General features: G+C 39.5%; 1 protein-coding gene across 3 annotated transcripts in view; it reads right to left on the reverse strand.

Moving 5' to 3' along the window:
- LOC139749556 (disintegrin and metalloproteinase domain-containing protein 12-like) overlaps window positions 1-13,056 on the reverse strand; it is a 53,136-nt gene that overhangs the window by 17,307 nt on the left and 22,773 nt on the right. For all 3 annotated transcript variants that reach the window (XM_071663564.1, XM_071663565.1, XM_071663566.1), the window contains exons 9-13: window positions 11,532-11,614; window positions 8,133-8,285; window positions 5,808-5,983; window positions 1,023-1,079; window positions 533-703 (exon numbers count right to left, since the gene is read on the reverse strand). In XM_071663564.1, the coding sequence (XP_071519665.1) occupies window positions 533-703; window positions 1,023-1,079; window positions 5,808-5,983; window positions 8,133-8,285; window positions 11,532-11,614 (640 nt within the window). The remainder of the gene's footprint in view (window positions 1-532; window positions 704-1,022; window positions 1,080-5,807; window positions 5,984-8,132; window positions 8,286-11,531; window positions 11,615-13,056) is intronic.

Genomic DNA, 13,056 nt, shown 5'->3' on the forward strand with positions numbered 1-13,056 from the left:
GTTAGGGGAGGGGGGTTAAAGTCATTTACCTTACTACAAAGCTGGGGCTATGAGGTTTCTAACAACCCCATATCCTATAGAATCACTCAAGGCTTGCAAGACAAACTAACCCTGGAGGGAAATTTCTCACATATCTCCAAGACACATTAAAGTTATGTTTATTGTATGCATTTAATATGACTGTAGCATTCTTAGTCTTGCCTCAACTACTTTATTTATTAAGTAACATGGTTTTTCCAGAATATTTCATAACAGAAGACAGGTGAAGGGTCTGGCTTTAAAGCATGCTTTTCACAAGCTCACATAGCCAACTTTTTAGAGCTGTCCATTAAGTTTTGTACTTCACAAAGTGTATTTTCTAATGTAAAAAAAAAGAATCACTACTATATATGATTTATTATCTCACTCAAGATCATGTCTTATAAAAACCCTGACACAGCAGTACACTGGATTCATTTACTAATTTTCTGGCACTGTCATCTAGAATTTACATCCCTTCCTCTTTATCTCTTTTACTTTCTCATTATCTTACCTGGTGCTGATGCCAGAGTTCATAATACAGCCATTAGTGTCACACTGGCAGTCCTCTTCATCCTCATCATGACCAAGGCCAAGATTATGTCCTATCTCATGAGCCATTGTTTGTGCAACATAGATCACACTAAATTTCTGGTCCTGCACAATCCCAACTGAATCTTTGTAACTGCAGGGGAAAATAGTTTCATGCTTTACAAAGTAAAAACAATATAATTCCTCCTATTTTTGAGCTGAAAGTTATTTAATTTTCATAAAATTCTCTTTATATACTGAACATGAGGGTTTTTTTGTTGATAAATGTTTATGCAATACTTTTACTTTAAACAATATTCTTTGTGATCAGTTCTTTCCTGATAAGAAGAAAATCAAATAATAAGTTCATCAGCAAGCAGATCAAATACTTCAAATTTACTCTACATCAATGCTTCCTATTTAAACCAATTGCTACTTATTAGAGAAAAAATGCTGAACCAATTACTCCATACCTGCACATGCCATTTATCAAACCTTTCCCAATGGTTCTTCCTTCAAAGTCAATCGTCCTGAAAAAAGTAATTATTTCTTTTAGGCAATACATTTTTAAGATCATACTAATAAAATCTTATCCTAAAGTATGTTAGTGTACAGGGCTGTTATAAGGCAACATTGCTGGGAGATACAGTAACGAGGAATTTCATCTTAGCTGCAATGGGTTCGTGGTTATGAAAATCTAACAAATGATTACATTAAAATCACTTTCACTGATAATGATAAACCTTCACAAATACCAAACTGAAAAAGTTCCTTTGACACAAATGTAAATTCTAAAATGAATATTTAATTGGTATATACATCACAACAGTACACATGATGAAATGTATATTTTCTGTGAAAGAGTGTGTACAACTATAGAGAAGGCAACACAACCAATACAACAAAATACTTAGCATGGTGAAATGTGAAGGGAAACAAAGTAACTAAACATGGATGTTCCATCAATTTTTTTTTTTTTTTTCATACGATTCGCCATTTCCCGCATTTGCGAGGTAGCGTTAAGAACAGAGGACTGGGCCTTAGAGGGAAAATCCTCACCTGGCCCCCTTCTCTGTTCCTTCTTTTGGAAAATTAAAAAAAAAAAAAAAACGAGAGGGGAGGATTTCCAGCCACCCGCTCCCTCCCCTTTTAGTCGCCTTCTACGACACGCAGGGAATACGTGGGAAGTATTCTTTCTCCCCTATCCCCAGGGATGTTCCATCATAGATTCAGAAATATTTTGTGTTGCACAATTCTCAAAATGAATATACTCTGAGTGGCCACACTAGTAACTGCAAAATGATCAACTACACTTGTGGAAGGAGCTGCCTGATGGCCATCTCGGAAAGAAGCAAATCTCCCAATCGTCTAATGACAAAGTTTGAAATTGTCCCTGCCTTATTTATAACCAACAAAAACTCAGATCCATACACAATAACTCCACCAAGAAAAAGTTACAAATACTTCAAATGTACCATAAAGTAACATACAGTCCTTTAAAATAGGTGAGTTGGCATTTTTCCTTAAACTCAAAGATTAAGCTAATAGACCTTTTCTAAATTCAGACCCCAAAATAAAGAGAAAAGGCATTTTTTAATCTTCCAACTCTAATTCCTGGAGGACCTAACAAAAACAGAACTGAAAATCTTTTATAAGGATTATAGTGGTCAAGGTTTCTTCTTAGCCAATTTAAACAACAGCTTATCTTCGCTTTCAGGTAAAAGAAAAAAGCTATTGATTATCACAAGCATAATTACGTGGATACTCAGTGCTAACTTTTTTAACAAGTTACCAGATTAACTTTGTATATCTCAGCTAAGATTTTCTACAAATTTCATAGTTTGTTATTGAAGGTACTCACATTTGAAGATTACATGACAAAATGCCTCATGCTGGCTTCCTTGTTTACTAAAACAGATAAACCTTAAACCTAAAGATGGTTAACTGATTAAAAGAGAGTCTAATGTCAAGAAATCTCTCAACAATGAACAACAAATACTGAATATTAAATTTTCATACAATACTAAAGCTATCACAGTTAGTTGAACAAAAAACATTTTCTCCACATAAAACAGCTTCTATGAGCATCTGCTTCAAATCAAAAGACTTCCTAACAAAAAGAAGGTTGAGGAAGGAATACATAAGTCTAAGGATAGGACATACAGACTCTCAGTGGACTGATGTCCAACTCGATCCAATCTCCAGACAGGAACTCTTTTCAAATGAATGCTCAACCAATGAGCTGCATTCGAGCATAAGAATCATCTAAAGCATAAAAATGGTCAAAGTTCATACTAACATCCTCTATGGATGTTACCTGTTTCATATCCGAGATCTCTGGTTTGATCCAGCACTTGTGGTCTACATTCTGTCTTAACAAGGAGAAAACAAACTGCTAAAACAGGTCCTATTACAATGATGGAAGACTTTTCTTGTAGCCATATTTAAGACTTTGGGGGCCTTTGTAGAAATCCAGCTATCATCTGCAAGATGAACCTGGGATGCAGTGGCTAGCAGTAACCAGTTTGTACAGTGAATGTTCAAAAACAAATCTTAATTTGTGACACTGTTCTTGGCAGTTCATTGTCTTTTTTCATATCCCTACATGTAAATGACTGTTCTATCCTGTATTATACACACTAATTACTAAATCTAATACAAATAGCACCATCATAGAGAGAACTTTTACAGCACTGTAATAAATATCAATAAACCTTTCTATTTAATCATGCTATTTCTGGTTGTATATCATTCACAATTACAGATTCATGTTTGTACATCATTCCCCTCCATAATGAATAAAAATAATTGCAGTACATTATGTGCCACCAAGTGTTATCATAATATTACAAAAATATTACACATAATATATTTGATGAGTTTGAAGGGCCCTACGATGAATATATATATTTCTTACAGATTTGATCTCCACTTCCTGTGTTGGCAAGGTAGCACTAGGAACAAATGAAGAAAGGTCATATTTACTTGCATCCATTTTCTACCTGTCCATACTCTTTTTTATTACCACACCTCTCTTATGCTTTTATTATTCACTCAACTAAACCTTCTCAAACTACACATTATCCTCAAACATTCTCATCTACATCCTATGCCTTGCATCCATATAATATTGTTGGGACTACCTTCAAACATACCCATTTTTGCCCTGCCCATATAATTATCTCTCCACACATTCTTCAAAGCTCCCAGAACCTCTGACCCCTCATCCATCCATTGACCCACTTCTACTTCCATGGTTCCATTTGCTGCCATGTCCACTCCCAGGTATACAACACTTTACTTTCTCCAATTTTTCTCCACTCACTCACCCTCCCCTCCAAGTATCTAAACTTTCTAAAAGGGAAACATTCCAACATTTACACGCATATACACATATACACATGTATATATTCATACTTGCTGCCTTCATCCAGTTCCGTCGCCACCCCACCACACATGAAATGGCATCCCCCTTCCCTTGCGTGCATGCGAGGTAGTGCTGGGAAAAGACATCAAAGGCCACATTCGTTCACATTCAGCCTCTGGCTGTCATGTATAATGCACCAAAACCACAGCTCCCTTCCACATCCAGGCCCCACAAAACTTTCCATGGTTTACCCCAGATGATTCACATGCCCTGGTTCAATCCACTGATAGCATGTTGACCCTGGTATACAACATCGTTCCAATTCACTTTATTCCTTGCAAGCCTTTCACCCTCTTGTATGTTCAGGCCCCGATAGCTCAAAATCTTTTTCATCCCATCTTTCCACCTCCAATTTGGTCTCCCACTTCTCGTTCCTTCCACCTCTGATACATATATCCTCTTTGTCAATCTTTCCTCACTCATTCTCTCCATGTGACCAAACCATTGCAATACACCCTCTTCTGCTCTCTCAACCACACTTTTTATCACCACACATCTCTCTTACCCTTTCATTACTTACTCGATCAAACCACCTCACACCACAAATTGTCCTGAAACATCTCATTTCCAACACATCCACTCTCCTCTGCACAACCCTATCTATAGCCCTTACCTCGCAACCACATAACATTGTTGGAACCACTATTCCTTCAAACATACCCATTTTTGCTCTCAGAGATAACTTTCTCGCCTTTCACACATTCTTCAATGCTCCTAGAACCTTCGACCCCTCCCCCACCCTGTGACTCCAGCTTCCATGGTTCCATCTGCTGCTAAATTCACTACCAAATATCTAAAATACTTCACTTCCTTCAGTTTTTCTCCATTCAAACTTACCTCCCAATCAACTAGTCCCTCAGCCCTACTGAACCTAATAACCTTGTTCTTATTCACATTTACTCTCAGCTTTCTTCTTTCACACACTTTACCAAACTCAGTCACCAGCTTCCGCAGTTTCTCATCCAAATAAGCCACCAGCGCTGTGTCATCAGTGAACAACAACTGACTCGCTTCCCAAGCGCTCTCATCCACAACAGACTGCATACTTGCCCCTCCTTCCAAAACTCTTGCATTCACATCCCTAACAACACCATCCATAAACAAATTAAACAACCATAGAGACATCACACACCCCTGCCACAAACCAGCATTCACTGGGAACCAATCGCTTTCCTCCCTTTCCACTCGCACACATGCCTTACATCCTCGATAAAAACTTTTCACTGCTTTTAGCAACTTACCTCCCACACCATATACTCTTAATACTTTCCACAGAGTATCTCTATCAACTCTATCATTTCTCACATATATTCTTCAAAGCATACACCTGATCCACACATCCTCTACCACTTCTAAGACCACACTGCTCTTCTCCAATCTGATTTTCATACCTATGTCATCAAAATCTTATTAAAACCATTAAAAAGTTTTAGGGATTCAATGCTCCAAAACTGTGTATATGAGGAAGCAAGGCTAAAGTTGGTGTTCCACTCAGACCAAACCTTTCTGTGCTACATGGCAAACGGAACAACTATCACTAATGAAAATGTCCTATAAAAGTAAATTCCGTGAATAATGAATTTGGGGCTATGAATGTAACACATAAATAAGATCTTCCTGTGCCACTTAGTATAAGGATAAGGAACACTTGTCACTTCTAAAACATCATGAAAAGGTAAATCCTATAAAGATCATTAGTTGAGGCAATAAATTTGCCATAAGTAAATGAGATGTGATTCTAAATTTTATTCAGAATGAAGTTATGGCCATCTGGGGTGGATAAGTCCTTAACAAAAAATAGAAACATGTTTCTTGTTGTTGATATACTCACGTCAATAGCTGTGTATTATCATTAGGCACATCTGGGAGAGATGCCAACAACTTCTGTCGATAGGGCCTCATATTATCAATAGTACTGTTTGAGTCCTGAGAGACTTCAATCTTGTCTTTGGTGTCCCATACTTCCAAGTGGGTTAGCACCACGACCAAACCCAGTGGTCGGAACACCTGTAAGATGGTACAAGGAGTAATAAAAGCACAGGAAAAGAAGAACATAAAGAATAGTTAAAAAGAATATACTTTTTTCATGCATATTCACCATTTCTCGTGTTAGTGAGGTAGCGTTAAGAACGGAGGACAGAGCCTTAGAGGGAACATCACCCCTTCTCTATTCCTTCTTTTGAAAAAAAATATATATACGCATGAGGTAGGGGAGAAAGAATTCTACCTCCGTATTACCTGTATTTCGTAGAAGGTGCCTAAAGGGGGCAGGAGCAGGGGGCTGAAAACCCTCCCCATCATGCTCCTCCTTGAAGGCTCAGATTGGGGTGTATGAAAGATTGTAGATGTAACCAAGATGAGAAGAAAAGAGAGATAGGTAGTATGTTTGAGGAAAGAAACCCGGATGTTCTGGCTGAGTGAAACAAAGCTCAAGGGTAAAGGGGAAGGATGGTTTGAAAACATCTTGGGATTAAAGTCAGGAGTTGTGAGGGTGTGTGACAGAGTACAAGGAAGTAAATTCTAGATTGATGCGGGTAATACTGAAATTGGATGGCAAGAGATGGGTAATTATTGGTACTAATGGACCTGGTCATGAGAAGAAAGATCTTGAGAGGAAAGTGCTTTGAGAGAAGCTGAGTGAGTGTGTCAGCAGTTCTGGTGCACGAGACTGGGTATTAGTGATGGGTGATTTAAATGCAAAGGTGGCAGCTAAGGGTATAACTGGTGCGCATGAGATATTCAGTGTTGTGAATGGAAATGGTGAAGAGCTTGTGAATTTGTGTGCTGAAAAAAGGCTGGTGATTGGGAATACCTGGTTTAAAAAGAGAGATATACACAAGTATACATATGAGAGCAGGAGAGATGGTCAAAGGGCATTATTAGAATACGTGTTAAGTGACAGACATGTAAAAGAGAGCTTTTTGGATGTAAATGTGCTAAGAGGGACAGCTGGTGAGATGTCTGATCACTATCTTGCGGAGGCAAAAGTGAAGATTTGTTGAGGTTTTCAAAAAAGAGGAGAGAATGTATGGGAGAAATGAGTGGTGAGAGTAAGTGAGATTGGAAAGGAGACTTGTGTGAGGGAGTGCCAAAAAAGATTGAGTGTAAAATGGCAAAAGGTGAGTGGGTGAGGAATGGGAGATATTCAGGGAAGCAGTAACAGCATGTGCAAGAGATGCATGTGGCATGAGAAAGGTGGGAGGTGGGCAGATTAAAGAGGGTAGTGAGTGGTGGGATGAAGTAAAGTTGTTAGTGAAAAATAAAGGAAAGGCATTTGGATGGTACTTGCAAGGAAGGAGTGCAAACGACTAGGAGATGTATGAGAGAAAGCAGCAGGAGATCAAAAAGAGGACAAATGAGAGTTGGAGTGAGAGAGTATCATTAAACTTTAGAGAGAATAAAAAGATGTTTTGGAAGGAGGTAAATAATGTGCGAAAGACAAGAGAACAAATAAGAACATTGGTGAAGAGAGCAAGGGGGGAACTGGGAGCAGGTAGCAACAGAGTGAGGAGGAGATGGAGTGGGTATTTTGAAGGTTTGTTGAATGCGTTTGATGATAGAGTGGCAGATGGAGGTGGGTGTGCGAAGTGATAGAGTCAGGGAAATTGATTTAGTGAAGAGAGAAGAGGTAGTGAAGCTTTGCAGAAGATGAAATCTGGAAAGGCGACAGGTTTGGATGGTATGGCAGTGGAATTTATAAAAAGGAGGTGACTGTGTTGTTGACTGGTTGGTAAGGATATTCAATGTATGTATGGATCATGGTGAAGTGCCTGAGGATTTGTGGAATGCATGCATAATGCTATTGTACAAAGGCAAAGGGGATAGAGGTGAGTGTTCAAACTACAGAGGCATAAGTTTGTTGAGTATTCCTGGAAAATTGTATGGGAGGGTATTGATTAAGAGGGTGAAGGCATGCACTGAGCATCAGATTGGGGAGGAGCAGTGTGGTTTCAAAAGTAGTTGAGGATGTATGGATCAGGTGTTTCCTTTAAACAATGTGTGTGAGAAATACTTAGTTCTCAACAAACAATAATCACACCTTGGATGAACCTCATTGGTTATGATATTACCTTAAATCATGAGGCTCCAAGAGTATAAAACTTCCCGCCCCCCCCCATACAGTACAAACATGTAATTATACATATGCAATACTTACTGCATTAACAATATTGACAATGGCCCTGCATCGTGCAGCTGTCTTGCTTTGGAATGCAAGGTAGTAGCTGTGGTCAGCCACCAATACCAGCTCTATATATCGGGTTGTCTTATTTGTCCACGATGGATGACCATGGATAGCCTCACGTCGCTTCTGGACAGAAATACACAAAGAATCATGCCATGGGCATTTGCACAAGAAGGATTAGAGACAGATAAACAAAATGCAGATTAAGTGGAAAAGGAGAACATACAGAAGGAAGAAGGGAAAGGGGAGCAGAGAGAGGAAACAGAAAAAGTATTAAGGAGAGAGAGAGAGAAAGACAAAAGAAAAGCAGTGGAAGGAGAAGGATTTAGAGCTGGAGGAAAGAAAGGAGTAGGAGTACAGCAGAAATATAGATGGGATAAGAGTAGGAATAAGAGGTAATAGAAGACAATGGGGAAAGTAAAAGAGGATGTAAGGTATGTGTAAGAGTAGGAAGGGAGGAAAGTGATTTGTTCCCAGTGAATGTCAATTTGCAGCAGGGGTGAGTGATGCCTCCATGGCTCTTTAATTTGTTTATGGATGGGGTTGTTAGGGAGGTGAATGCAAGAGTTTTGGAAAGAGGGGCAAGTATGCAATCTGTTCTGGATGAGAGGGCTTGGGAAGTGAGTCAGTTGTTGTTCCCTGAGGCTACAGCGCTGGAGGCTGATTCGGATGAGAAACTGCAGAAGTTGGTGACTGAGTTTGGTAAAGTGTGTGAAAGAAGAAAGCTGAGAGTAAATGTGAATAAGAGCAAGGTTATTAGATTCAGTAGGGTTGAAGGACATGTTTATTGGGAGGTAAGTTTGAATGGAGAAAAACTGGAGTAAGTAAAGTGTTTTAGATATCTGGGAGTGGATCTGGCAGCGGATGGAACCATGGAAGCGGAAGTGAATCATAGGGTGGGGGAGGGGGCGAAAATCCTGGGAGCCTTGAAGAATGTGTGGAAGTCGAGAACATTATCTCGGAGAGCAAAAATGGGTATGTTTGAAGGAATAGTGGTTCCAACAATGCTGTATGGTTGCGAGGTGTGGGCTATGGATAGAGTTGTGTGCAGGAGGGTGGATGTGCTGGAAATGAGATGTCTGAGGACAATGTGTGGTGTGAGGTGGTTTGATCGAGTAAGTAATGTAAGGGTAAGAGAGATGTGTGGAAATAAAAAGAGCGTGGTTGAGAGAGCAGAAGAGGGTGTTTTGAAATGGTTTGGGCACATGGAGAGAATGAGTGAGGAAAGATTGACCAAGAGGATACATGTGTCGGAGATGGAGGGAAAGAGGAGAAGTGGGAGACCAAATTGGAGGTGGAAAGATGGAGTGAAAAAGATTTTGAGTGATCGGGGCCTGAACATGCAGGAGGGTGAAAGGAGGGCAAGGAATAGAGTGAATTGGATCGATGTGGAATACCGGGGTTGACGTGCTGTCAGTGGATTGAATCAGGGCATGTGAAGCGTCTGGGGTAAACCATGGAAAGTTGGGTGGGGCCTGGATGTGGAAAGGGAGCTGTGGTTTCGGGCATTACTGCATGACAGCTAGAGACTGAGTGTGAACGAATGGGGCCTTTGTTGTCTTTTCCTAGTGCTACCTCGCACACATGAGGGGGCAGGGGGATGGTATTCCATGTGTGGCGAGGTGGCGATGGGAATGAATAAAGGCAGACAGTGTGAATTGTGTGCATGGGTATATATGTATGTGTCTGTGTGTGTATATATATGTGTACACTGAGATGTATAGGTATGTATATTTGTGTGTGTGGATGCGTATGTATATACATTGTGTATGGGGGTGGGTTGGGCCATTTCTTTCGTCTGTTTCCTTGCGCTACCTCGCAAACGCGGGAGACAGCGACAAAGCAAAATAAAGCAAAGCAAAAGTTTGAATGGAAAAAACTGGAGGAAGTGAAGTGTTTTAGATATCTGGGAGTGGATTTAGCAGTAGATGGAACCATGGAACTGGAAGTGTCACAGGGTGGAGGATAGGGTGAAGGTTCTGGGAGTGTTGACGAATGTCTGGAAGGCGAGAAAGTTATCTCGGAGCAAAAATGGGTATGTTTGAAGGAATAGGGGTTCCAACCATGTTATATAGTTGCGAGGCATGAGCTATAGATAGGGTTGTGCAGAGGAGGGTGGATGTGTTGGAAATTAAATGTTTGAGGACGATATGTGGTGTGAGGTGGTCTGACCGAGTGAGTCATGAAAGGGTAAGAGAGATGTGTGGTAATAAAAAGTGTGTGGTTGAGAGAGCAGAAGAGGGTGTATTGCAATGGTTTGGTCACATAAAGAGAATGAGTGAGTAAAGATTGACAGAGGATATATGTGTCAGAGGTAGAGGGAATGAGGAGAGGTGGGAGACCAAATTGGAGGTGGAAGGATGGAGTGAAAAAGGTTTTGAGCGATATGGGGCCTGAACTTACTGGAGGATGAAGGGTGTGCAAGGAATAGAGTGAATTGGAATGATGTGGTATACTGGGGTCGACATGCTGTCAATCGATTGAACCAGAGCATGTGAAGCGTCTGGGGCAAACCAAGGAAAGTTTTGTGGGGCCTGGATGTAGAAAGGGAGCTGTGGTTTCAGTGCATTACACATGACAGCTAGAGACTGAGCGTGAACGAATGTGGCCTTTGTGCACTGGGGGAGGGGAGGTGCTGTTTCATGTCTGGCAGGTAGGTGACGGTAATGGATGAAGGCAACAAGTATGAATATGTACATGAGTATATATGTATATGTCTGTGTATGTTTATGTATGCATACGTTGAAATGTATAGGTATGTATATGTGTGTGTGTTTGGGCATTTATGTATATGCATGTGTATGTGGGTGGGTTGGGCCATTCTTTTGTCCGTTTCCTTGCACTACCTTGCTAACGCGGGAGGCAGCAACTAAGTATAATAAATAAAAAAACAATATATTACTTATCTATTATACTTAATTGCTGTTTCCTGCATCACCAAGGTAGCGCCAGAAAACAGACGAAGAATGGCGCATCCACTCATTTACACATATATATACATAGATGCACATACCTGCACAGATACAAACATATACGTATCAACAAATACATACACAAACATATACATGTATACACATGTATATATTCATACTTGCTTGCCTTCATCCAAGGGTGAGTTGAAGATCTGGCATCATACTGAACATTATTTGTTTTCCGATAATATGATATTGTATTATTTTGAACAGGGGTATTCGCAAAATACTCAAAAACTCAATAGAAAATGGAATATCCATAATTTTATACAATTCAAAACTAATTAGCATGTGTCTGATACAGCATTAAAAACAGGTACAGAGTACAAATACAGTAGTTCTCAGAGTTTATTACATACGATCAGTATAACAGAAGAGCAATAGTATAAGCAAGACTCACCCTGTGGAGGAGGATGGCATCAACTCTCTCTTTGCTAATGTTGTTGCTGCTCCAACTGTGCTTCTTGTCATCCTTCTTCACACCTGGAATGTTCATTATCATTTAGATTTGTTATAATCCTTTAAGAAATACCAGCTTTGATCCACAATGTTCTTTCCTGAGCCATAACAATGTGAAGTAAATGTACTAAGTGTTAATCATTGATGTCTTGGCCAAACATTGCTGACGTCTGTTAGGTATAAAAGAGGCCCACACAAAGAAAGCATAAATGTTCTCCTAAATCATTCAAAGATCATGCAAACAATTATCTATCTTGTCACCTAATTCTATCACTAAATATCTAAACCTCATCTGCAGCTCACTCTACCTTAAAATAGTCCAAAAAACAGGAACCACAGGAATGGGTAGGACTGAACTTAGTACTCCTTCCTCATGCCATCTATGAACAAAAAATATTTCTCAGATCACCACTGATTTTCAGCACCAAATGGGAAGATGGGAATGTCAAAACTCTTACTACAAAGGTAAATCAGTTGTTATTCATGGTGATCATCACTCTCCTCATCTTCTAGTCAATCAGTCAGTAGATCATTTATATATGATAAAGCTATTTTCAAAACATTTCACTAATCAACACAAAGACCACAAAAAAGTATAGAGCCCCTCTAGTAGAGAAAAAACAAAAAAACTAAAGCATGTGAAAAAGGACTGAGAAAACTAGAAAACTCTACTTGCAAGAAATGTAAGTTTTGAAATTCAAAAATGTTTTCTCTCCAAGGCAAAATCCCACAATCATGAGAGATTCTCTAGGATTCTCTCACATGAGACACCTCAGAAAGAAAATTTTTTCAAATTCCAAAACCTATATTTCTCTCATCTGTGGACTGTCCCATGGTCTTGAAAGCATATCCACATTAGAGTGGGAAAAAATAAATCAAATAACAAAAAGAGCTAAATGTCTAGATGGAAATAATATCTTCCATGGTGAACTGGCAGCACACTAGAATCTGTCTCCCCTAAAGGAGAAACCTCTTGAATCACACAGGGTAGGTCTATGAATATAAGCTAGCATCTGACAAAGGTGGTAGACAAGTGCCAGCAATTCCTTTCCTTGTTTTTCTGCAATTAAATATTTCTGATGAAGGTTAAGGTAAAGACAAACTTTCTCTTATCACATTCTTTAATGTTGAGTTCAAGCTGAGCCAATAAAAAGTTTCTTAATCCACATACAGATATTACCTGATGCAAGCACTTTCATCGTTTAAGGGTGCTCAAATTAATGTTCCTCATGATAATCTCTGGAAAGGTACAAAAGTCTTTGTGAGATTTAACAAGGCATATGGCACAAAACTTTCATGGCACTAGCTTCCAATAGCTGATGACAATAAAACTATTTCTACCTCTTAGCCAGCAATCTTAGGGTTTGGGTATATCTTAACCCATAAGATAGTGTCATTAAAGAGAAGAAGAATCTCGAGTCTGGACATAACATGTAATTCACTAACTCTCCTCAAGCTTCCACATG

Source organism: Panulirus ornatus, chromosome 7 (genome assembly GCF_036320965.1).
Source record: "Panulirus ornatus isolate Po-2019 chromosome 7, ASM3632096v1, whole genome shotgun sequence".
Lineage (NCBI taxonomy): Eukaryota > Metazoa > Arthropoda > Malacostraca > Decapoda > Palinuridae > Panulirus > Panulirus ornatus.